The 27,403-nt window shown below is 43.9% G+C and overlaps 1 protein-coding gene across 2 annotated transcripts in view; it reads left to right on the plus strand.

Moving 5' to 3' along the window:
- Positions 1–27,092, plus strand: part of efna5b (ephrin-A5b) — a 94,410-nt gene extending 67,318 nt beyond the window's left edge. The window contains exons 2-5 of one of the 2 annotated variants that reach the window (XM_035640577.2): positions 6,975–7,267; positions 20,933–20,998; positions 21,434–21,514; positions 22,633–27,092. In XM_035640577.2, coding sequence (XP_035496470.1) covers positions 6,975–7,267; positions 20,933–20,998; positions 21,434–21,514; positions 22,633–22,757 — 565 coding nt within the window. In that variant the 3' untranslated portion in view covers positions 22,758–27,092. The remainder of the gene's footprint in view (positions 1–6,974; positions 7,268–20,932; positions 20,999–21,433; positions 21,515–22,632) is intronic. The other variant, XM_035640578.2, reaches the window with a different exon arrangement.
- Positions 27,093–27,403: the final 311 nt, after the last annotated feature.

Consider the following 27,403-nt stretch of genomic DNA (forward strand, 5'->3'; position numbering starts at 1 on the left):
TGTGTGTGTGTGTGTGTGTGTGTGTGTCTGTGTCCATTACAGCATATACCTCACATAAATATATGGAAATAAGCCTGCGTTCACGCACATCCCAACTTTCCACCGTGTCCCAGAGGCCATACTCGTAATATGTGACACTCTATAGGTCTGATCTCTCCGTGTCTTCTGCCCGGACCCCTCCCGGTGCTGTAAGCCTATCAGGCTGCCAGTTAGCCAGCGAGGAATGTTGCCGTCAACTCATATATCACCTAGTGACGCTCCTGCGTGCCCTTCCTCTGACTTCACTGCTCTTTACCTCCATGTGAGTCCTGAGCCACCAACCCGCCCAAGCATTTCGGTGGTTGCATCATGCTTTAAAAAGCGTCTACGACCACATCTGCCTCGAGCGCGAGCACAATGTCAGATTTGAAAGGTTAACTCAGGTTTATTGCAAATCATTTGGAGTTTTGGCTATCACTGCTATCCCAATTATCACCAAGTGGCAAGTAATTTGGGTTCTGAGCAAACCTCCCGGCAGTGTTTTTGAAAACAAGGGCGAATGGGGTGAACTGTGCAAGTTATCACGAAGAGCTACTTGCGGTTGAACCATGACCGACTGTATTGGGCTCACACACAGATTTACAGTGCAGTGAGGTATTATTCACAACATTTCAGATGGTTTAGATAGTCTGCTCTAAACCACTGACTTGTTTAAAACCTGCCTGACGCCGTGGTGTTTCTTGAAACCATGAGACTTCGACATTTGGCCTTTAATCGAGTCCAGTCAGGGTTGAGGTTGATGCCGCGCACTTTGTGTGAGTGTTTGACAGGTTGAGAAATACTCCTTTGTGTATTATTAACTGTAATGTGAGTGTCCCAGAAGGTGGTGTCATAAAATGTTTTCCATCTCCCCTTTTTCCAAAGAAAAGAGAACTGTTGAAATCCTTGGCTGGGCGAGGAATTTAATTTAATAGTCGAGATGATTGTGAGGTGTAAATTTTGGATGCAGTTATCTTTTCCTGACCCGTCGCCCCGGCTTGCCATTACACTGCTTTGCCATCAGTAATAACAAGGTGAATACCTCTGTGGAAGAGCCAAGTCCACTTCTCTGACTGCTGTTAAAAGCAAGAATGTTCAAATGCTGCCGTCCCTCTTCTGCCCCTCTGCCTCTCTCTGTCTTTCAAGTCTTCCTTCACACCCTCTTTGCCTTTCATCCTCAGATGCCAAACCAATTATCTGTAATCAGACAACTGCACACACTATATCAAGAAGTGTATGTGATTTGCGTTGGTGGAGAATGTGTTGAAAGGTCCCAAAAAATGCCTCCGCATGTGTATTCTAGTCCGGGTTCAGTCAGAGTTCATCTCCTCTTGGGTAAACATATTTTTCCCCGCGGACCAAAATCTACAAATGATCTTTCACTTAGGAACATGCACACATGTACACACTCACTTCCACACTCAGCACACACACACACACACACACTCAACAGAATACAGAAAGAAAAAAGTTGGGGACAAAACAATCACAGATGCCGTGATTGCCTTTTAAGGTCCCGGTACATTCCTCGTTTCTAGGTTACGGCGATTTGATTTATCAGGCACAATGTTCCATTGCCTGAGGACATCAAATTGAAAATATATCAGATGTATGAATTTCAACAGGGAGAGGTGGAATAATGTAAACGGATCTAATTTGGGGTCATGAGAGGGACTGGGCCAGGCGAAAAAGTGGGCGGAGAAAATAAAAAGAAATCGAGAAAGGAGTGGTAGGAGCAAGAAAAAAGAACGGAGTGGGAAAAAAGGTGGAGGCAAACACAGATGATCTTTTATACTCCGGTAGATGGGGCTTTGACTTTGTGATGCATGCAGCTGTCAGCTGTGTGTACAGCAAGCACTACAGCCTTGACAGCTCTTGTCAAAGTCTCTGCAAGAAAACACGAAGCAGGATTGTTTCGGGCATTTCCTCTCTCGTAGAAAGTTAAGTCTTTACAGTATTTTGTCACTGTGTATTCCCCTTTAAGTCAAAATGTCATTACGGCTTTAGAGTGACACCGGCGACAGAACCCCTCGCGGTGTGTGTGTGCTGCTTCTCTCCGGAGATGGCCTCAGGTTTACCCCTTCAGAACTGCCTTTTTGCACGGTATCGCTATGATTTTGTACTGCGCTGCCCTTCATGTCGTGGAGGGAAAAAACAACAACACAGGGGACAGGAGAGAACCACTGAAGAGGGGGGATTTTCTAGAGCTTCTGTGCCCATACTAAACAGGGAAAACAATTTCACACAGGAACTTTTGAATTCCCCCGACATCCTGTGTTAGTTTCCCCTGATGGGTCACACCTTTGAGCAGTGGCATCCAGAGCAGTGCACTGCTACGGCACCTCATTGAACAGTTCCTCTTTCTATTACATCTCACTTATTTGAAGGGGTTAGATGTCTTAGATTGCTCCCTGCCTCTACGTGCCACTGAGCTCTTGCTCTCCTCCTCTTTCTCCGTCTGTCTCTTTTACTCAGGTTAGCTATCTCTCCCTGTTCTTCTTGTTTTTCCGTCTGCAGCCACCGGTGCAAAGCTCAGAGAAGTGGCTGATGGGAGTTCATTGGGTACAGTGTGTGAGTGAGAGCGTGCGCATGTGCAGGGCCCGCGCGTATACATGCACTTGTGTGCGTTTGTCTCTCTGCGAGTGTGTGTGTGTGTGTGTGTGTGTGTGTGTGTGTGTGTGCGTGTGTGTGTGTGTGTGCCCGAGCGTGTGCACGGCAATGTCACTGGGCTGTGTAATTGAAATGGAAATGAGCCAATCAGCGACTGCAGTGGTGTGCCACCTTACCCTGCATTCACTTCAAGATTCAGGATCTTCCAAACTCCCTCTCTCTCCGTTTGCGACTTTATGTTTGTGTGTCCCCAGGCATCTGTGTGTGAGTGCTGACAATGCTTGGCCCCTTCAGTTTTCTGCTCCTGAGGGCCTGAGGAGGCGGTATGAAAATGTAATCAGTTGGTAATAAAGATTATCTCCCTCTCTTTCACTCACTCACTCACTCACTCACACGCACACGCACACGCACACGCGCACACACACACACACACACACACACACACACACACACACACACTGTGTCCAGAGCTGATTTCCCCAGCTTTGTGTTGTGACCCCGCAGCTCACTGGGACAGCTGTGGCATAACAAAGGCGCGTAATTATCACCATTTGACAATTAGCCTTCCGCCCAACTTTGCTCCTTAATTACCTATTTTACAGCTAGAAGGCCTCCGCTGCCACACCATGCCGCTGCCCTTTTCTCAGAGGAATCGGGGGGGGGGGGGGAGAGATTGACGCTCTTGACACTACTCGAAGTGTCTGGTCAAATACATGGAAGTGGTGGGCATGTGTGCGTCATTGGAAGCAGGGCAAGGGGGTACACGGTGCCAACTCCATCTGGACAAAATCCGAGGAGATTTGTACCAGCTCTTAGCTGTCGTCGTGGGGAACACAAAGTGTTGCACTTTGCAATGAAATTGTTTATTATCATGCTGATTATATATAGTGTTTAATGCATTACTAACCCAAACCCAAATCTGATAGATCAACCTATAATTGCTAATCAGAACTGCTAAACTAATTAATCAAACACTGAGAAAAATGTCATTATCCTTGCGGCACACTGAAAGACAGTACGGCATATTGCTGACAGACACTCGCACACAAAACAGCCAATTTTTTCCTAACGGTGCTTTAATTTACATTTTCTTTTGTACCCACCCGATGAGTCAATCCTACAGTAGCTTTGCAATTACTCTGTTCTATTCAACCAGTGTTACTGTAACTGCCTATATTTCACTCTGAGGGATTCCAACAGAGCGCGGCCTTGATTTACATTCCGCTGGTGCCACCCCTTGTGTGCTCGTGTATTCCACACGGAGGCCGACGTACGTGGAACAACACGTGGGGAAGAAACGCCTTCCTCTTCCTGGTGGAGAGTGGGCACTGTTGATAGAACGGCAGCGGCCGATTAAGTCTGCCATCACTATGAAACAAGATACCGGCCACATCTAAAACTCCTCAAATGAGTCCCTTGATAACAGGGTTTTCTACAAGGACTATAAACACAGCTGTCTAAAAGACACCCAACAAAAATACGTTTTCTGCGATGAATCTTGATGTCAATCCGGCACTGAATAGACTTGGAGGAACATTTACAGCTTTGGGCTGCAAACACTGTCATGTCATGCACATATATACAGTTGTGGGAGAATCTCACTTTAGTGATAAGTGCATGGTTGGATAACTCAGTATTCAGTCTTGCTGCCTCTTATTTTTTTGTATTCTCTCAGTCTTTGGGAAGCAGGTCCTTTCTCCCTCCCTCCCTCCCTCCCTCTCTGTCTGTTTCTCACCCTGACTCTCGTTCTCACTCGGTGCCATTAGCAGCTTCTGACTGTCTCACTTCTGTTCCGTTGCCAATGTGCCAGGGAGCTCACCGAACTGATAACACAAACCGAATCTGTGTGCGTGGAGGTGTGTATTTATTGCATATATATGTTTATATGTATTTGTGTGTGTGTGTGTGTGTGTGTGTGTGTGTGTGTGTGTGTGCGCATGAGTCAGTGAGTTATGTGTAACAAATGCTTGTCCTGTCCCGTTTTATGTGCTCACTCACCCAAACATCCTCGGCTTCATTTGCAGTCAGGGCCACAAGCCACTATTCTGGCTGCTGAGGCAGGGAGAGAAGGGCAGCTGAAACATCACACACAGGCATGCACACACACACACACACACACACACACGCGCACAGAGATGCTGTGGTAAGCGGATGGGAGGATGTGACCATTAAGTCAGTGACATTTTAGGGCAGTGAGGGAGATGCATGGCTCTGCTTGGACCTCCACAGACATGTTTTAAATGAGATGTTACAGATGAGCTCCTCCATGCCTCGGTTGTAAACACCCTCACATTGGTATTTACCCTACACGGGTAAACACAGAGAAACAGCATTTAATGCTAGCTCAGGCTCACACACACACACACACACACACACATAAATAGGCGTACCGACCGTGCACAGCCAGAGGGGCACATATGATCACAGTGATGAGAAATGACTGTTGTTTGGATTTGCCGCTTGACTGTCATATTAATCATTCGGTCATACCAACATGAATTAAGTGACGAGGGCAGGCACCCGAACCAGATTTTGCACAAATTGTTATTTGATCTTCGGAAACAAGTGGGCCTGGTTTTGATTGGGATTCTAATTCTCTGCCGTTCGTCTAGACGCAGATTGAAGTAGACGCAGCCGAGCAGGACGAGAGTATTCAGTGCATGTATAGCGATTGGATCTTAGAAAATCCATTCTTTAGAGAATGAACTGGAACATCGCATTAAAAAAAAAGGAGAGCGAAAAAACAGAAACGGCAGTGCAGCAGTGTTTTGAAAAGCAAATATGTGGGTGGAAAGAGTGACAGGGAAAAACACTGTTGTGCAGCACCATAATTTCATCTTCATCTGAAGTTGCCAATCAATGGAAATCACATTCTTTTTTTCCCACTGGTATTTTTAGATAGGTTTTCTTTTTTTTTTTTTTGCAAAATCCTGAACTCTTAATGAGCCCAATTGAAAAGGAGCCATGAATTTTATATTTTCTGAAAATCTTAATGAATTTTTTTGTACTTGGGGGCGACAGAAAAGTCTTTGCGGTGAGAGAGAGAGAGGTCGCCGTGCTGCAAGAGCACTGCTACACCATGTTTGTCCTGAGGCGCAAGAGTCCGCAGGATGGAATTCTTCAGCCTGCAAATACGCCCGGACCACGGCGCTCCCCGTGGCTTGAGAAACCCTCCTCATAGGCGGCAGAGGCGGGTTCCAATTAAAAAGTTTTGTCAAAACTCTTGTCAGGTTGTGCTCTTACAACATTAAAGAGGTGTCAATTATAAACTCACACCACCTGGCCCCTGGGTGAAAGAAGTCAGCGGCACCAGCTGTGTGTACGTGTACGAGTGTGTGTGTGTGTGTGTGTGTGTGTGTGTGTGTGTGTAGTTGTGCGACTTTGTGGTTCTTGCACGGTCACTCTTGGAGTGCTTCGAACGCGTGTGCCAAATTGAGGGCATTCCTATTTAGTTCACAGGTGTCCAATATTTTCTCAGGGAAGTCCCCTGCGACCCAAGGGTCGGGGGGCCGTACCATCCAAGACACAACCGGAAACTTTGCAACACAGAAATTCGCTCTTCTAATTATAGCATGTTGTGTGGAAATTTCCAAAGGTAGGATACCTATTTTTGAAGGCAAAAGAGATTCAATTGTGTGTGTGTGTGTGTGTGTGTGTGTAGATTCAAGGTTGTGACAGTGGAAGGCATTTTGGTGAATATGCTTGTGTGTATCGAAGCCCTCTGACCGTGTGTGGACGCTGGATCCACACAGATCACTGCGGCTGTAGAGATGCATCGCCGCAGAGCCCTCGGACACAATGTTTTTTTTTCCTCTCGTGACATTTACTGTCTGGACCATCCTGTATCCCCGAGATTATTTCCACTCTGCACTCAGCCCCGAGGTTGTTCGTCTCTGTATCTCGTGCTTTTCACCAAGTCGTCTTTCTTTTTTTCAAAAGAAAAAACTGTTTGCTTGAAAGCATATTTCCTCAGAGTTGGATACGTCAGTTTGCTATCTCTCGGAAGATAAATTTGTGTTTGTGTGAGTAAATATCCGCTGCGGTGATAGATTTATAGATAAACCAACTGACCCAAATTTATTGAAGCCAGAGGACAAGAGTGCTGCTGCTTGTAAATTCCCGCACAACACAGAGAGAATACTGAGAGCTCAACCTTCAATCTCAAAGTATATGTGCTGAATACAGCTCAGTCATTTCATGCCCAATGGCCGAAGCAATGTTGATGCAAAAACACAGAGGACTCACCGGGATTATGGGATTTGTCTAAGTAAATTTTGAAGTGCATGAGGTCTACACTTTATATAAATACCGAAACGTTAATCTCCTCCCGTCTCTCTTCCACCTAGGTTCCATCGTGGGGACTACCACATCGACGTGTGCATAAATGACTACCTGGACGTCTACTGTCCTCACTACGAAGACACGGTGCCCGAGGAGCGGACAGAGCGCTACGTCCTCTACATGGTCAACTACGATGGCTACAGCACGTGCGATCACACCTTCAAGGGCTTCAAGCGCTGGGAGTGCAACAGGCCGCACTCCCCGAACGGGCCGCTCAAGTTTTCAGAGAAGTTCCAGCTCTTCACTCCCTTCTCCCTGGGCTTTGAGTTCAGACCGGGCAGAGAATACTACTACATCTGTGAGTCCTTTTCATGAACTGCATTGCACAAAGCACACACATACAAATGGATGACAAACGAAAGGGAAAACCAAAATATTTTTAGTAAGTCGATGACTAAAACTTTCACTTCAAAAGAAAAAAGGTGAACCCCAACGAGGAATTAAAAGGGCCCCTTCGCACATCCAAGAATCTACATTTGTCTGATATTTCCTCGTGTTTGCAGTGATACTGCTTTCTTTCATATCTATTAGAAATACTATGATGTCTGATATATTTTATAGAGCTACATGAAAAACATGAAACATGAAACCGAATAATTGAATGTGTCGTGAACTAAATAACCTAGACGGCCTCTTCCTGACCTGATGGTTTTCTTTTAATATGCCAGAGCAAGACACACACACACACACACACACACACACACACACACACACACACACACACACAATCCCTCACCCATGTTTTCACAAGTTCACTACAGAGCTTTGAGAGTGGCATTACCGTGATCCGAGAGGGCGCTTTCATGCTCTGCTTTCTGCCGCGCTTTTCACGCGGCTCTAATCATTCGCGGGAAACTCTTCCCTAAAATGGCAATGGAATTCACGGGGGAGTTAAATTGAGATGGTTTGAAAGTTACAGCTCACTTTCCTTGCTGCACGATACTGCATCCCTCGAAAAAAGCAGCGCTCTCCTCCCCGCATTATGTTATTGTCCTATTCGGCTCACGTTAGATGTTAAATTGTCTGCTTCTTGGCATAGGAACTGAGCCCATAACTGAGTTCATCTGAAGTTGAAGCCCCTGGGAAATTAGGTTTTATCAAAGCAAGGTGATAGAGTGGAAATGAGTCGAGTTTGTCCTCCCACCGCAGACCGAATGCACATGGAGGAGTCACTGTCAGTAGGTAAAGTTACTGCCGCTCGCTCAAAGCACATTCGTCATAGGGATTCGCTGATATTACAAAATAGGAAGCACAGTTATGTTCTCATATGGGCTGCATTAGTGTAGTATCATGCAGTGCAATGCGTTATTGCTTCAGCTGTTGAGGGAAAAAGGGTCGAGGTTTGTGCACTTTGGGGCCTAATGTTTGAGGAAAAAACGGCAGAAATTCCTTTTTTCCAAGCGGGATGTCGGTCGACGGTGAACACTCTTGCGCTAAATACAGCCGGCAATTTGTGTCCGTTTATCAGTAAAAATGTAGCCACTGGTGTTAATGCAGTTCGAGGTGGCTGTCAGTCCCCTGTTTCTTTGTGTTTTTCCGCCCCAGTCTCAGAGAGACGGCGTCGAAAGGCTCAGGAGCGCAGCCGAGCCGAGCTCAACACGCTGAGATCTGTTTTCTAAATTGGCACCTTTTTGTGAAGCAGTTAAGCTGACAGCCAGCCAAGTCCTCTGTCCTTTGGTCATTTCACGTTTCCCCCTCTCTCTCTCTCTCTCTCTCATGTTACACTGTGGAGTTAGGGACCGGAGTCAAAATGTTTGGCACTGTTTCCATGGTGAATAAGTGTTTTCTTCTCAATCTTGTCCACAGAACAAATAGCCTCAAATCCTTTCTACGGGCCTGTTCCACAGCCAGGTGTTTACCCATTTGTCTGATAAAAAAGTAACCAGATTTCCCTTAGCTTTTATAGCCAATTTACATTGACAGTCATACTAAATGAGACCAGAGAAAAATGGAAGTCTCTGAAGTTGGGCGCATAGATGGGGTTAGCAAAGGGTTATACAACTCATCCACTCCCTCACGTCTCCGTTTCTTACATATTTTTTTTTTCCATTTCTGCTGAGAGATGCTTGTCCTAAGGGCTGGATTAAATTACACAGCGACCGACAGAGCTTCCATGGAACACATCCATTCTGCTGTAGCACGCCATATTGGTTTAGTGGCCCGAGGCTTCATTGGCTATTGAACGATTCTAGCGTATAGCCTCTCTGGCTACTGTGGCGGATATTAAAGTCATCCACCATGAAGTCATCCGACATGTGATTTCCCAGTGCCATTGTCTCCAACCTGGATGTCCAAAAAGAAGCAGGAGGAGATGGCTGCTTTAGTGGATAGAATGTAAAACTGAACACTTGCAACACTTGCCAATCCATCTGCAGCATTGATTTCTACCATCACCACCACCACCACCGCAAGGACATTTCCCTCATGACTTAGCTCCAGAAACATAGACTCTTTCAGGTTGCATTGACTTGCATCATTTTCATTCTCCTTTAATCTTAAGAATTTGGTATAACCTAATTACTTTAATTTTCCCAGGGATTAAATATATATTTTTTTGCATAATATTGTTATAAATATCCAGTATTTAATATGGTGAAAAAAAAAGCAAGGCTCAGACCATCTTTAATCTTTTATCTCTTGTTTCAAACGACCACAACTTAACACCGCATTACTGAAAATCTTCCTTAATCTTGTTCCCTAATCTTCTTTGCATACCATAAGCATGTCTATTTGGCATCAACTGCAAAAATGTATGGTCATTTGAGTTAGAATAAACTTTTCAGGCAAAGATTTCCAGTTCTATTCCCCCTGTGAACCATATGCGCACATGCACAGTTTGACCAAGTTCAACTGCTGGTCAAGTTCTGCTTGTTTGGTTTAGTGGTTATTTCTCCACTCTCACAAAAACGCCAATAAAATGTGAAAGTATTCCTAATGTTCTCCTTCTGCGTCCATATCTTTATATATGTATACCAAATTAATCACAGAGAATATTATATTTGGAGTATGTATGATACTCTAAAGCAGTGGGGTGAAACAGCCCTTCAGTGTCCTACTGACCTGGTCCCGAACTAGATGTTGAATACTTCAGAATTTGTGCCTGTCACTTCACAGCATAGTATAGCATGCAGATACGGTCCAGGGTGGAAACAAACTGATTAACCGCAGTCAGAGTTTACAAAATACAGCCAGACCCAAGACAGGAAAACAGTGTCTGTGTCCAGGAACAATAATCCTGACAGGACGGCCTGTTATTTTTGCAGCAAATATTGTGTTGCGCATGTAAGTTGTTGGTCCAGAGCCAAATGCCAGTAGTTTGTTAGTGTCTGATAATATCACACTACACTTAGCTCTTTTTAATATTACACCTCCAGGTTGATTTCTGACATGCGGATGCCATTTGAAACTATGAAACATGATGGCGGCCTGCCAGCCATCTTGCAGCGATATCCGGTCTCATTATTGTGAGTAATCAGAACAAAGACTCAGCCATCAATTTGTACTTTTGTGCAGCCTAAAATCATCTTTTGGGGACACTAAAGTTGGTTAGTTAATATTAAAACATTTAGGTCTAGATGGATACACAATCCAGGGTAGACGTCATGTTTCATACCACGATGATCACTGGCGGTCGTGATGCGTCTTGACTGAACTGTACACTGAAGCTACTTGAGTGTAGAATAAACTCTTTTGCTCTTAATTGAACTCTGTCATTTTACATTTTAGGAATATTGGGGAGCCAAAAGTCCCAAACGACCTTCCCTGCTGTGGGACACAACATGAATTAACCAACTTTTGCCACGAGGATCATTAAATGTTCATCTCTTACTGTACGCGGGGTAGAGATGTTGAAGTAAAGGTCAAATGCCAAAATAATTAGACTGAATCGGTAATTAGTGATTGTTTGTTTGGATTTTTTTGAGACATTTAATGATGGTCAATAATAACTCAATTTGATATTATTTTGCCTCCGTGTCAACATACAAACATAGCATAGACATTTCTACTGTATAATGCATGGTGATACCTTCAGTTCAGCACAGTCAGTGGTCAGACTTTGCCCTTGTAGCTGATCTGCCTACATTCGGTGAATGCATAGTGTAGCGTGGCTAACAGAGAAAATCTTATGCATCATTACCTGCCGAGGCTGGCTATACTGTACACCTTGCTCCACACAGAAATGTCAATGTGTCCTGAGGCAGAGGGCACTATTCATGAGCACACGAGGAAGAGGTTATAGCAAAACTTACTGCGAATGGGTTCACGTAATCGACACATAACTGTATATTAGAAATACAAAGAAATACATTTTTTTCCCTTTGGTTTTATAACATTTGTGTGAATTTTCTGATGGAAAATCTATCCCCAAACAAAATTGCAGGGCTTTTTCTAATTTAGAGTAATGTCTAACTACACACAGAACAGGAGAGACCTTACACTCTAGCAAAAATATTAATCTTCTCCTCATCTGTAATTATTTTCTGTAGCCAAATGACCAGAGGGAATGAAATATCTGCCCTCAGTGACGTGACTGAGTAGCTCTCTTGTTTGTAGAGGAAGATTAAGATGTCAAATCATATTCCTGCTGAGAAAATGCCCGTTAATGGTGTTTTCGCGCTACGAGTTCGATGCGGGTCGAAGGTTGATTTGTTGAGTCGCTGACAAAATTAGATAGAGGAGACAGGTTTCTGCTGTCATCTGCTTCAACAACATTAACAGCTTAATCAATGCTCGCAGGGCGGAGGGAATTTACTCAAATGGAGGTCATAATTCTTCATTTTTGTTTGCGTCAGCCTCCTCTTTCTGTCTGGGGCATGTAATTGAAGACAAGAGGAAAACTACAATCAGTCAGAAGCCTGATCCTTTTTGAAGACGGGGCTGACAAGGGGGGCAGAGAGAAAGAATCACAAGAGGAATACATTAAAGGTGTGAAATGTACCGGATTCAGGGAGAAAGATAAGGATTGAAACATATGCAAGCAATTCAGCACAATGCAGTGAGCAGTGAGTGAGTTACAGGTCGGACGTGTATGCCTTTTGGACGGACAGAAGGGATAAGCAAGGACAGTGGGAGCACTCCTCGGGTCGGAGTTCGCAGTGCGATCGCAGTTCAAGTGAAACCCATCTCGCAGAATGCTGATGTGAGCACGTTTTTCTAATATGGACACGAGCCACGGTCTTGTATTTGAGTGATTTTAATCTGTAAAGGGCAGAAATTCAATATCAGTGGCAGCTCACCGCGAGAGATGAGTGAGCGCAGTTGTGCTGTTTTAGGCGTGTGAGATTTGTGGTAACTGGGAAACCACTTGGTGTGATCACGCAGTGGCAGATTGGCGGCAGAAAAGATGTCGTTTTCTCGCCGTCTGACTTGCTCACGGACTGGGACTGCCTCTCACAGAAACACAATCAATAACACATTTGTGTCGCACTTGTGGCTGGAGTTATGTTACAGATATTTCTGGGGTTTGACGCGGCAAGAAAGAAGCGCGTTACAGTAAAACAGTGTCCTAGGGAGAGGCTGTGCCTGATTTCAAACGAACACTTGCTAAATAGCCAACGAAACCCAGAGGGAGATGGTGGGCGATGATTCTACACATGTTAAATTACAAACTAAAACACATTCTGTGAGACCTCAATCACTCTGCAGATGCCTGTAGGCCAAAATGCTAAATGCAACACAAGACTGATCATAAAACCAAGCAAACAAGCAAGAAAACCTTCTGCTATTCGCAAGGTCTTTTCCCCCACACAGTCTCATATGGTCTTATTCAACTTTACTGGACTGCTACATGCACAAAAAGGCTCAAACAGATTCTCTAAGACATGGACTATAGCTGTCTCGTGATGGATCATAAATCCTGTGATGTACCATGTGCCTTCAAGCCGCTCTCGAGAGGAGAAGGGAACAGAGATAGCAGAGAAGACGGCAGCAGCAGGGAAATGGTATTAATGGACAAATGAAATAGAGGCAGGGGACGGTGTATCCAGTCGGTATTATGTTGGAGCTAGGGTAGGCTTGCTAATAATGATAAAGAGCCAGCGCTGTTCCATTTGTGGTACAAGGAGGGAACCAGCGCACGGACACCGTCATAACTCAGCCCTTTCATCCATTCACATGAAAAATCAACCCTGTCATCAGCATTCAGGAATGATCCGACAACATGGAATAATATGACAGAGAGCTACACACGCACACACACACACACACACACACACACACGGATATTCATGCACTCTTGTACAATATGCATACATGCATAGAAAATCCACAGAAGCACACTCTCTGGAATACATTATTATAATTCAGATAGATAGACAAATAGACTGACTAGTGGCAAGAAACAAAAGTAGGTGTATGACCTAGTATATGATAAATGTGTAAAATAGAGGATGTAGTTGAAAACTGTTGAGGAACCACAACACATACATTAATTGGCATATACATAATGTCATGGTGTCCCATTTGCATTCTGTCTAGTTTCAGCCAGGTCCCAGTCCTTTATCTGTTTGCATCTCTTCTTCTTCTTCCTGTCCTCGTATATACAATATTTAAATACAGATGAATTCCCAATGAAGCTGTTCTCATTTACATGCTTTACTGTTTCCGTTGTCGGGGCAACGGAAAAAGTATGAAATGGAGGCTGAAACATGGCCCCTTCAGAGTACAGGTTAACAAGGAGTTACTTCCAAGCCATTCCCAAGCCGCTGCTCTGCTAAAAAACACGATTTTCATAACCTTGACATCACCTGCTTAACAAAACCATAATCCCCTAACATACTTGTAAAATTAGCATAAAAAATGCCTAAATTTACTCAAAGTAAAATTAAAGCTGTTCCTGAACCATTTGGAGAACATGCAGGATTTTGGATTCTCTCTTGAAAGTGCTACTGGCATTGGGTAATAGAAGTGTGAACACACTGAAGGAAAGGGTTGTTAGTTACACCTTATTTTTTTGCAAACAGATGCCTACAGATACCTGTTGATGGGATTTATTAGCTCAAAAATCCAATGGGTTTCAAAGCCTTTCCTAGACCAAGTTCAAATTCCATCACAACACGAAAGGAAATAAATATTTGACATGTTTTGATACTTTATAAATGTATTACAAAATATGGGGTTGGGGGTGGTACACTGTATAGTTAATAGTCCGGCAGACAGTGCTGGTCCTAGCATTTCTGGTTTCGACCTATCTTGTCTTTTTTTTGTCTTTTGTTTCTGACATGGTCAGATTTTCAATCTAAATTACAATTATGAACAAATACAATCTATTTCATCTAATCTAATGGGTAGAGCGGGTCGTAAACTAAGCAGACGTGTCCTTGGACAAGACACTGGACCCCAAATTGCCCCTGATAACTGTGCTGGCAGTGTGTGAATGATGCGAGATAGAGAAGCGCTATATATAGAAGCGCTGTATGAATGCGTATGTGTGTGTGTGTGTGTTGTAGTGTGAAGCACTTCGTCGAACTAAAAACAGCACTGTATAAATACAGTCCATTTACAATTCAAACCATTGTATTGTTCGTGTACACATGTCATTCAAATGTTCAGTGAAGATTGGGGGGGGGGGGGGCGATAAAAGTCCAGGGTAACAGCTGGAGTCTGAAGAAATCATTGGAGCTGGTTAACTATGGTTACCATAGGGAAAAAAAAAAAGGACATGCAGCCCTAGTTGGGACCAAGGGCCAACATGAAAACATCATCCCGGCTGTAAAGAAGGGCGGACAGGGGAATCATGATTTAAAGGCTGCTTTGCTTCGCTGTCTCTTGGCCTTGGCAGCTCACGTTAACCTATAGAGATGCTGGAGAAGGATTAATACCAGATATCCTAAGGATATGGCTTAGCTGAAGCAGTCCTGTAGGAAGAATGGTCCCAAATTGTGTCGCTCACTAAACAGAGAGAGTTTTGCCTTCTGCTCTCGCGGGGCAACATTGGCAACTCCCTCCCACTGACAGTAGCTAAGGTTTGGACAGAAATTGTTCTAGATTCATGGCATCTACCGCTAGGTGCTTTTTTGGGGGAAAGGGAAAAATAATAAGTAGCTAACGTTTTGTGAAAAGTCCGTAAATGAGGCAACAAATGTGCTAGATTGGCAACGGTGCTTGTAAATGCCCACCTAACATATTAGAAAACAGTTTGCGCCAATCAATTCTGCCGGCTTCTGAGACGATCAATAACACAAGGATGACGCCTGTTAAAGGTCTCGCTATGACAAAATCATTGTAGCCCCCCTTTTTTAAAAGGGAAATTGAAAACAGCCAAACGAACAGGCCCATCGGCCACACTTGGGGAATAACAGACCGTGAGCCAAGTCAGGGCACAACTTGTTGACAGCCCAGAGAATGCAAGGCGAGATGAAGGAAGGTCTCTAATCAAGTTATTTCAGTTTTGCTTGCCAATAAAGTAGTCATCACTTTTGTCTGGAGGAAAACAGGAAGGCTGTGAAAAGCCAAGAGATCAGAGGGAAGTGGGGCCGGCGGGGCCTGTGATTCGAAGGGCACAAGGTTCCTTTCAGCCCATTATGATTCATGCGTTTAACAGCCGTCTTCAGAACCTGGTTATGATTCATCATCACAGAGGCAAGGACATTTCATCCTTGGCCACTGAACCATTAACATATACTGTATATTGTTTACCCAGCGCATTGGTCATTATGTTTAATTGCTTATTCTTCATGTGTTTTCTTCTTGTTTTTCCCTCCATTCTTCCTCCATAACTACAAGCATTTGTGTACACACACACAATCGACACACGGTTCTCTCTTTTATTCACTGGGTGGATACTAAGGCCAAAACAATAATATTGTGATTATATGTGATACACTAAGTGCAGTAAGTCCATTATACTGTAGTGATTTGATATTCTATGGCTGCTTTAAAAGGCCGACCTGCCCCTTAGATTGATAAATCACCGGGTTTATTAATAGCAATAAGTATGGAGACGTGAATGAGTTGATGGAATTCAAGGTATTTCAGTTGCTTATATTTTCAAGAATACTGAGGACTGTGATTGCCATCATGAAGCTGTCTTTCACAAAACTATGATTTGCATTTACATAATAGTACATAATACATAATAATACATAATACATAATAATACATAATAGCTAAGAGAAATAGATATATCCCCAAATGATTGCATTGACATACAATAGAGTGAGGAAACAAGTGCATTGTACTAAGTACTAATTATCTGTTTAAACCCACGCTCCTCTCTTTACTTATTCTTTCTCACACTCTTTCGCCCGTGACCTTGTTCCTTCGTTGCAAGTGGCACGAGGGATGACTCCGGTTCACTGGTGCTGGAAGCTGAAAGATGCAAGGAAAGAGCAAAAGGGCCAGCTATCAGCGGGGAGGAAAGTTTATGGTCCCTCAGCTCCCTCATTCCCCTCCTATTGTGTGTTCGCTGTAGTAACATCTGGTTAATGGGCTTCTCCATTGGATAGGTTCTTCCATCTTACAGTCACAAACACACACACACACACACACACACACACACACACTGTGTAGGCAGGCAAACACAAATGCACAAGCACATTTCCTGCGTCTGTAGTTTCAAATCCTTTGTCCTAAAGTTTGTAAGTGGGCGACTGTGCACAGGACATTGCATGAAGGACATTCAGTAATTGTGTCAGTGCATATGTTCATTTTATTACATATTAGTTCATTCTGTATGTGTGTGCTATAGTAGGCCTGAAAGAGATTATCCTGAACGGCCTATTGGATGGGGTAGCTTTCTTTCTCTCTCTCTCTCTCTTTCTTTGACTGGAACATTTTAAATTCAAGGTTTTTCAAACATGTGTTCTGTTAAAAATTGGCCTCTCTTGACTGATTCCACTCCCTGAAACCAATATTAATGAATCCCAGCAGTAATTTATACATACTTGATAGAAGAAATGTCTTCCAGCTGCAAACTGTCTAATCAGCTTGATGGAAACATTGGTGGAAGATGGCACAAAGGTTCTGGAAAGCGAAAGTAAAGTGTGTGTCTTTTTACACCTGTTTGTAGGGTTTTTAAACTCAGACATCTGCATCTAAACTTGTCTTATGATAGTTGCTGAATACTCAGCTTTTGATGCTGAAATGTTTTACAGTAAAATACTGTTTCATGTAAAAATGTTGACAGTGTGTGGCCCTTTGGGACAAGTACTCCCAGTGGATAATTAAGTGACGCTGAGGTGGAGCATTACAAAAAGGAGAATCTTGAACTTAAAAAAGTATTTGTCAAAGGTTCACTGACTATAAGAAGACCCAAGATGACACCAGATTTAATGCTGGGAAGAAAAAAAAGAAGTGTCTTGCAGCAGTTGGATTGACTCACCCTGCAGTGTTCTTTTACAGCTGAGCATTACACCTCCTAAATGATGGATAACAAATCAATATCCGACCATGATATCATGTACTGCATTTAGCCAAGCTAAACTTTGCGTTTAGCCTCCCATCGAGCCAGACACACGGTTTTATGTCCCCGAGTCGGACGTATGCCGTTGAATCTCCCACTGAAAGAGAAAAGGAAATGTGTTTTCCAGATAACATTACAGTTGCAATAAAGCTTGGCTTGGGCTGTGATTGAAACAATACTGCGCCTAAGCCGCACTGAGCCCACCTGTTTGTTCTTCCGTAATTGGATTCTGCTTCATTCCATTTGCCTTAATGCTGATGCATAATGCAGTGTACTGAGGGGACCGGCCATTACCAGCCAGGGGACAAGGCCTGCAGGAGTAACCCGACCTTGTGCCCGCCAACCCCCCCCCCCCCCCCCCTTCATCCCTGGGACGTCTTTTCATGGTCTCTGTCCTTTAAAGCAGCCACTTGCTCGGGCTGGATGGATTGATGGTTGAGGCTGTGGGCCTGATGGGAACCAGAGTAGCAGGTGTTGATGTTACAGCCTTCTAGAACAATAAGCCGGCCCCTCTGCAGCATGTTAATCCAAAATAAACAGGCGCTGGCGCGGGGCGGTTTGGGCCCGGGTAGAAGGGATCCTCATCAAACAGAATGAAGAGCCTGCTACCAAGAAAGGAATGTAGGGCCGAAGATTAATCTTTCCTTTGTTGTCAAGAATGTAGAGCAACACACCTCGGGCATCTGCAGCATGTCAACCCAGTGGCCACATCCAGGCTCAGCTGAACTCATTTACTTCACTTTTCTCACGTTAGCTGCTTTCGGACACGCACCGAAGTCCGGACATTTTCCTGGACATTTTCCACAGGGGCTGTATGGGAGAACGCAAATGTCCGCATATGCTGCCCCATTCATGTCCGAGTGAGCCCACGTGAGAATTCACAGCGAGCAAATGGAGCTCGTTGATGATAATAATTCACAAACACAAATCAGCTGAATGATCATCGCAAAACCCGAGGATGCCACAGGATGATCCGGATGTGTTCCTGTTAGTGTGAAGGCGTCTGACTGGGACCATCTCCTGCTGCGTTCATCACATGTCAAAGGAAAATGTACGGATCCAATTTTGCGGACATTTCTAAAAAAAAGAAACAGCTCTTCTCAGAACAACACAGCGCAATGTCATATTCTGTCTTTATACTGTAAGACATTACAGCTTCATGTAATTCAATAAATGAACTACATAGTTGGTGAGAGCTGCTTTGATCATTACACAATCCTGTCAGGATCAGGTCACTCTCGCACCTTATGTCCAAGATTCTCTTTCGTGTAGGAGTGGAATTGCGTGTTGTGGCCAAATCCAGCAACATCACAACAGCCCCCCAAACTGTCATCATGACAGAGACTCCCACATGCTCTTTGCCATTTTCATCAGGCCCATACTTCTGTCATGATCAGCTGCCTTTGCTAAGTGGCTGGTGTCGATGGCTGTGACTCAGCTCTGCCCCTCGACAATGATGAAGATAAGACATCTGGAGGGGTTGTGCGCGCGCGCGTGCGTGCACATTGAAAACGGGAGCATGAAGTAGTGGTGGAAAAAAGAGCAATAAGAAGAGTGACACAAATTGCGTGGGTACTGGTGTGTCTGAGTGGGTGAGCGACGGTGGCCAAGGTTCATCAGCGTGTCATCGGCTGCCTCCACACCGAAATAATAAGGCCCTCGCTCTCTCTTGCTCACACTTTTTCTCCCCACCAGCATCTGCTGAATATGAGCCGTGGCAAAAAATAAGAGCATCTGATCTCAAGTCGCCTCTCTCGCACACTGACACATGACTAAGAGGGAGATAACAGCTGATGAAGCAACAGCATTAAAATGGTTAAAGCGAGGCCGTAGAGACGAGAGGGATTGAGAGAGAGAGAGAGAGAGAGAGAGAGAGATCTTGATGAGCTGTAGAAAAGGCCTCGCAAAATGATTGAGGGAGTGTGCAGCGTGCATTCGATAAGAAGCTGCCGTCGGATCTCAGGGTAAATCGAGACTGGAGAGCATGAAAAAAAAAGCAAGAAACGGAATATATTTCCATCCCTTCTGACCCTTTTCCATAGTTATTAGTCAGTAATTCTCCTAATGAACACATCCCCATGGCTACAGAGACAGCTCACCGCTTTTTTCCACAGCCTCCACATGGAAATAGATGCTGGGACATTGATCGCGGTGATATATACAGAGACATCCTTGAATGTAAAACACTATGCAGACAGGGTGAGATCAGAGAATCAAAACTGGCAGTATAGGGCATGTAAAGCAACACTGCCAGATATGAAAATCCATTTCTGCGTGTGTTTGAGATTTGATGAGTGAATGTGGCAACACTGACAGACAAGAGGAAAGGGTGACCCAGCTGGCACAGGGGGAAACGAAGGAAGGGGGTTAGGTATAGGTTCACTGGACAGGAGTTGACAGATCCCAAATGGTAGCCTTTGGAAATGCGTGGCTTCAATGCATCAGCTGTGGAATGATCCACAGCAGACATAAAAACGACGGCCGACAGACAGCTCTGCAGACCGTGTGGTCTCCCTGGAGCCGCAGGGGAAGGTGGAAATGAAAACTAGTAACAGTAAATACCATTAGTGTCACCAGAGTGGAAAATCCTACAAGACTCTTTATTTGATATGAGGTCCTTACACAAGACAACAACATTTATATATATTTTTTAAACTGCCGTGTGTTTCGCTGCTATGATGGATGCGCGCCGTACGCGACCACCATGCTCCCAGTGCCACGCGTTCGACCCCTACTCCCGTCTAGCAAGATAGCACCTGGTGCCCCAACAACCACAACACCATTAGTGGCCAACCAAACACACACACACACACACACACACACACACACACTCACACATACACACACATTTTATTCTTTTTAACAGGATATGATACAACCACTATGGTGCCAAACACTCAGAGATTCACCCCCCCCCCCATGGGCTTCACAGGAAAGGATCCATTTCCTGACAGCAACCGCAAACCATCCGCACATAAACCCCTGATGTGTGAATTGTGTCTCCTTTGAAAAGTGTCGAGGTATTTTATGGAGGGAAAATACTAATAAACTTGAAAGGCACATGTATTGCGTATTGGCACAACGCGATATTTTCCAGCTTGGCGTTTTTATTCTGGGTTTTTTTCTTGATTTTAACTCAAAATGATGCAAATTCCTTGATCCTTCCTGAGCTGCTGCCAGTTGTAAAAAAAGAGAAATAAATAAAAATCTAAGATGCTACGATTAAACTGTGAGCGAAGCACTCCACTTTCCCCCCAGAGAGATTCGGTGAGCACATCTGTAAATACTTTTTAGCTATTATTCCCCAAGAACCATGACTAACCCTGTAAAATCCACTTAAGAGTCAACACTAACTATCCGAAAGTTTATTCCTTTTCCTGAATAAACTCAGTCGCCCACAGGAAAGAACATAACACAAAATACTCACTATTAGAAAATCTATTCACGCGGACCTTTCATGAAGGGAAGATACTGTCGTAAAACAATTTCCTATATTGTTTACTGCACGTCTACATGGCGCGCGATAGTAACGACCCGTCTGTTGCTTTTCTTTTTTTCCAGCTTCCACCATCGCTGAGAACGGGAGGAAAACATGCCTGAAGCTCAAAGTTTTCGTCCGACCATCAAGTAAGTTTTTGGGTGTAACACAAGGCTTTGTAATAGAGCTCGCTGGAGTATACGTTTGGAATGAAAATCAAAACAATTTATGTCCCCTCCTTTTTCTTTTCTTTTTTTTTTACTTCACTGCCTCTTCAGTTACCTTTTGCCCACTGTCCAAACCCCCTCATTTATCACAGAACGGCTTTATTTGCTGAGATTGTTATTTTTGACCTCTTCTTTATGAAAACATGAAAAGGATGATAGATGATCAAAATGAAATGCAGGTCGCTTTCATACCTCATCTGAACGTTGCCATGAGCTTTGTTGCTTGGGAATGTTTAATTTCAGGGCTTAGATGGAGGGGGGGGGGGGGGGGGGGGGGGAGGGGACGTCTTCAAATGTCACTAACCTATTTGGCATATACCTCTAATGATCTCTCATTCTCCCTATCTTCTGTTATAGACAGCTGTGTGAAAACTATAGGCGTACATGACCGCGTTTTTGATGTAAACGTCAAAGTAGACAATACATTAGAACCACGAGGTTAGTATGGCTTCCTGCTTTTTTGATTCTCTTCAGTGTGACCTCCATGCATCTGTACGTGTGTCTCTTGTTCTGTGCCTCCGTCCTTTTGTGCCGTCCGTCTGTCTGTCTGTAAGCTGATCCGTCCTCCCTCTTCCCCGCCCGACGCCTCCCTCAGTCCGATTCTTCACCAGATCACCAGAGTGGTGTCACGTTACTGTTGCTGCTTACATCTTATGCAGATTGATGCTTATTTAATTACACCGTGGTTCACATTCTTACACCACTCTCAAACCTTTTCACTACTTTAATAGAACAGAATGGGACTTCCATCTGCGTGATGGTCTAGTCTTCTAGTTCCCCCCCAATACACACAGCACCACTATCATTTCAATTTATATGACCAGTGTAAAAAACAGGTATTATCAATTGCCATCTAAATGGGCCAAACACACACACACACACACACACACACACACACACACACACACACACACACACACAGAGTCAGACACGTAATGGCCAGGTCCTGAGACGTCTTTGATGCCCACCTGCCTCTCCTTCCCCCTCTCTCACCATCTAATCTGCCAATTTGTCCGCCTCAGTATCCTGCCTGCATCTTCGGTGTCTGCCTCTCACCTCGCATGCTACTTTTGGCTCATTCTCAAATCCTCCAACGGACAGAAATTAAAACATTCATCTGTCATCTGCTGTTGCCCTGTCCCCACACACACACACACACACACACTTGTATAGTTGTGAAGTTGTCCGACCCTCCTTTCTGTCCTTTGCATGGTTCAGGCCATTTTCCAATGGTGCAGCAGACACATGGCTGCTCTCACACACTGATGCCACTGCCAGGCAGACACAGGCGGCACAGGCTCACCTGAGAGACGATTTCAAAATGTTGGATGAGAGCAATAAAACATGATACAGCAACTGAAGTTCATATGGCAACTCAGACGTCACCTATATTGCTTTTTGAATATGAAATACTGTCAGGTTGTGGCTTCGTAGATCAAATGAACAAAAATTTCTAACAGTTGCATAGTGATATCTGTTCTCTTCAGGTTAATGTTGTAAAAAAAAAAAGAGGTTTGTACCAACACTTCACTATATTTATTCTTCTGTCCTTTCAGACGATACCAGTCACGAACCAGCGGAGCCTTCCCGAAGTGAAACGAATGCTGCGCCGCACCTGCAGAAAACAAGTCCGCTCCTGGCTTTGTTGCTCGTCTGCCTAGCGGCACTCTCCACTTTATAGCGCCCCCCCTCTGTCCTGGAGGGCATTAACACCTAGTGTGGCCTGAATCTGCCCGAGGCTGCAGGGAAGGGGGCGGGCTTTGGCTGCAGCCTGTTTGCTTGATCGGGCGTCAGAGCAGGCTTCTCAAGGAACCCTCTATTTTTTTCAGAAAAAGTATTTAAGTGGTCTTTCTCCGTCTGTGAGTGATACAAGTTGATGTTGGAAGGGGGGCACCGTTGCCCCCTCTTAAACTTTCAACTAAGATGCCAAATCTCGTTTTTTGACACTTAGTGATTCTTATTTTCCCGTGACTTGACATCCCTTTATATCAATTATGTCATTGCAGCACTGATGTTTACACACACACACACACACACACACACACACACACACACACACACACACACACACGCGCACACACTGCTTACAGTACAAAATTGCCTCTAACAGTCAATAGCAGTAGGGTTTTTACAAAGTTGTACACAGTAGCAGCCTTACACAGTAGGAAAGTGAAGATCTTAGGTCTTAGAAATGATTGTACATACACAACTAGGTAGTTAACCCTGAGACCTCTTCAAGAAGCCTTTCAGATTTCGTTCTGATTAAATTCTGCTTGGTCATAGGAGGCAGATTTCTTGCAGCACCATTGTTGGACTGGGGAAGTGCAGTACAAAGTAGAAAAATGAAGATGTGTGTGGGGGAGTGATGGTTTTAAGCTGAGGTGAGATTGGGAAACCACAGCACTGGGAATTTAATTCCATGGCATGCACCACAGCCTATAGATCCTGAGACTGTGCCGGTTAAAAATATCATGCGCAAATTTCTCTCAAACATAAATTTTGTATATATGTGGATAAGCTACTTAGAGTGAGTGAGTGTAAAACCTATAGAACCATGAAGCAACTCTTCTTGTCCTCATTTGAGTATTTTGAGCTCTATTCAAAGCATTCGGTTCAATTGGACTTTCTCACCAGACATTTTGTGGACAGTTAAGGATCAATATCATTTGAAAGCTGATCACACAATTTCACGGCAACAGTCACAGAAATTCCATGCAGGGTTTACTACGCTGGGCCACAATTGGAATCTTTTCCATTTGAGTTATAGACAATAATAACACTACAGCTTTTTTCCATCACTGTTGATCGTTAAAGGGATCATTTAAAAATGATTCCCAGCCAACCATTAAATTATTTGACCATTACTTGTGTCTCCAGATATTGTCTTTGGCATTGCAGACACTGTAAACTTGTTTTTTTTTCCTTTTTGTACTGTACTGTCAGAGGTCCACTCAACTGAGGACATGGGTCATGGAGGGGTGTTTGAAAAGAAACTTCAATTAACATTACTTTACTTTTTTTCCTCACATCATTGTCGTGCTCATCAAATAGTAGTTAGCCGGTTCTCACGTTCAGATTCCAAAGTACCGATGCATGGCTCCAATTAGTGGAAAATATCTGGAAGAGTATAATTCATGAGTTAAAGGTAGTGTATAGCTCTGCTTAGTCAAGCCAGGTTTATGTTAGCACTTATATTTGTAGGAATTCACTGTGTTTTAATGATATTCAGTTTCCCCTCGACTCCCACAGATGCACATGGTGAGTCTCTTTTCAAATGAAGGAGTAGTTAGAAGACTAGGTCGGTAACAGCCCGACTCTCAGAGCTCGGTTTTGTATGAAAAATGAGGCACCAATTGGTTTGAAGAGAGATAATAAAAGAGAGATACAGAGCAGGAAAGAGCGGCGCAGGCGCAGTTGCATGTCCACCCTCAGCTCCTAGTGTTACTGGTTTAAGTAACTCTTTAATGAGGTTCAAAATGGCAGGCATGCGGACCCCATGTTGTGGCAAGGGGAGTTATTTCTGGTATTAAAAATAGATGGCGGAAGGCTTGGGGGGGTCTCGGGAGGGGGGGGGGGGTGTAGATTTCCACTGTGGGGGATTTTAAAGCACCAATGACCTTGCAGTTTGAGAGAACTGGTGAGTGAAGGAGACAGAAAGAATGAAACAGAAGAGGCGCACACAGGAGGTAGCCGGAGGCAGTGTGACTAAGAGTGCCTAACAAAGCAAACAACAAGAAATCCACGCAACAAAACAGATTCAATGACAAACATACTGTTCAGTACCATTCAGTCTTAAAAAGGCATGTAACTGTTTTCTTTTGGCTTTGTTTTAATTTTTGTGGCTGCCTTTTTTTCCCACCGTTTTCTTTCCCCCCCCCCAAGAAAGACTGCCTTTGCCTTTTGCCATTTTTTTTTTTTTTTTGTGCTATGGTAACAATGCTATTGCAGTGGAAATAGCAGCTCAGCTATGGAGGGTAACAGGAGACCAGGCCATTTAATGAGGTACTAATTTTCAGGATAACACCACAGGGAACGAGCGCCACATACGATCCAAAATGGACGCTTGTCGGCAGATTAACACTATCAGAAACCAGCTCCGACTGTACTCTCTTGTAGTTACCGACACTACTATATGTCATCATCGCTATTATTACCATGGTTTATTCTGTACACACCTTAACTTGGGAAATGAGGATCAACTTATAAACTGGATACCGTGTATCCTGAGGTAGTCAACCATAAAACATGTAGTGTTAGGTTAGAATCTGTTTTGTACCTTTCTTGAGGACAAAAGAAACAAAAAAATAAACGAGATACATCATTGTTAAAAGTGTATAATTATTATTATTGTTATGATGATGATGATTATGACTATTATTATTATTAGGAAAACTTGATGTAAATAGTGTTTGATATTAAAGTATTAATTTGGTTCTTATGTCTTTTCTAAAAAAAACAAACGAACACGGTATTATCTCTGGGTTTTGCGGAGTGTGTACTGTCCTCGAAACAACGCATTGTGTGCTTTGATCCTCAATGCCTACTGACACGTTTGAGCTAAAACGAAGGGGGAAACCTGTGGGAACTGTGCACGCACCAGTGTACAGAAGGCTGGACATAGCCAACAAGTGGCTCACCTGTTACATGTTTCAAAACCGATCACCGACCCTCACCATCTCTTCACATAAGGATCCTGCCTTGGAAAGAAACACTTGGGACTCAGCGGACGGCCTATGTGTACCTTTTTTTTTGTTTTGCCTTCGGCGTTGGAAAGCATGTTGGTCAGCTACAAGGTCTGCCATGAGTGGACTGTCGGCTCTTTGACTGCAGGATCTCGCCGGCTTCATTAAGTGGCATGCGCATGGACTTGATGACATGTAAAAGAAAAGAAGAAAAAAAAAAAAGAAAAAAAAACTAAGATCAAGAAACGTTTTAAAAAGAATGTTTTCTTTTGCTCTTATTTTACCTTTTTAAGGCGTACTATAGATTTTTTGATCACTTTCATGCTGTGTGTTTTTGCATCCCCCATTTGAGTGACGTCATTAAGATGTGTAGTTTCAGATGACAAGTGTACATAACCCAAACCATTGTTGTGAAGTTACAGTGGGGGTCATTTTGTAGTTCAAGAACAACTTTGCTTTTTGGGTTTCCCAAGAATGACTCTGTATGTCTGTACTCATCTACAGAATTCATCCCATGTGGTTGCAGTCTGACTATTCATGACTCCCTCTGCCCTCGCAAGAGGAAGCGGTTGGGAGAGTGTACATCGATGTGCGGATATTTTCCAGTGCGGAAAAAAACAACAACGTGTGAGACCTTTGAGTGTGTGTGTGTGTGTGTGTGTGTGTGTGTGTCTGTCTCTTTTGCTGTTGCCGCAGTGAATGGGAAGCGGCAACCCTCTTTGGCAAAGAAGAGTGTTTCCCATGCCTTAGCCCTCCAGCCTCTGCCCTGGCAGCCCCGTCTGTGTACAAGACGCTTTCTGCCATTGTGCTTTTACATGGAATGGGTGCTGGCGTCGGAGAGACTACAACAGGGCCCTTCACTTTCTCTCCCTTTTGAAATGCCCCAGAATCACTTGTCCCTCTGGTATATGTTGTTCCTGGGTACAGTTCAAGGATTAGTGCATCCCCCTCCACCAAATCCTAAAGTGGATTTTTTTAGCGGGGTAAAGCCCATCATCGATCCGCGTTCTGTGCGAACAGGCAAAGCCTCTTCTTTTGTCAGCTACGCTCTTGCTGATGAGCCACTTGTTTCATCGTGTGTACTGTCCTGTCCCATTCCTCCTTGTGCTTGTATAACCTCCACCACACCACCTGCAGTCCTTGTTCCCTCACCTTTGAACCCCGCTCCCACTTTGCCATCAGTGGGGAATATTTCCAACCTGCTCTTTTACAGTATATAAACCACAACAAAAAAAATTTGACAAAAAAAAAAAGTATCTGTATTTGTATATACACGTGTCTGAGCAACTATGAGTAATACAATAAAACAGAAATACATTGCTTTGATGATCATGCTTTCGTTTTTTTTTTTCTCTTCTTCAACCAATTTACAAAGTTATTTAAGACTTGAATGTACTGTGATTATTGCGCTAGCCACAAGTAATTTACACTGCATATGGAATATTTACTGCATCAAACATTCCTACTGTAACTAACACAGAAAATAGTCCTCTGACATTCAACAGGAATCATGTCTCATGTGCCCAATTGGATTGGTTTTTACCATGCATGCGCACACACACGCGCGCACACACACACACACACACACCCCCCTCTTAATGTTTCCTGCGATCTGTGCCTCTGCCTAGCTGTCTGCACGGTGACA

This window comes from Scophthalmus maximus, chromosome 19 (genome assembly GCF_022379125.1).
Source record: "Scophthalmus maximus strain ysfricsl-2021 chromosome 19, ASM2237912v1, whole genome shotgun sequence".
Taxonomy (NCBI): domain Eukaryota; kingdom Metazoa; phylum Chordata; class Actinopteri; order Pleuronectiformes; family Scophthalmidae; genus Scophthalmus; species Scophthalmus maximus.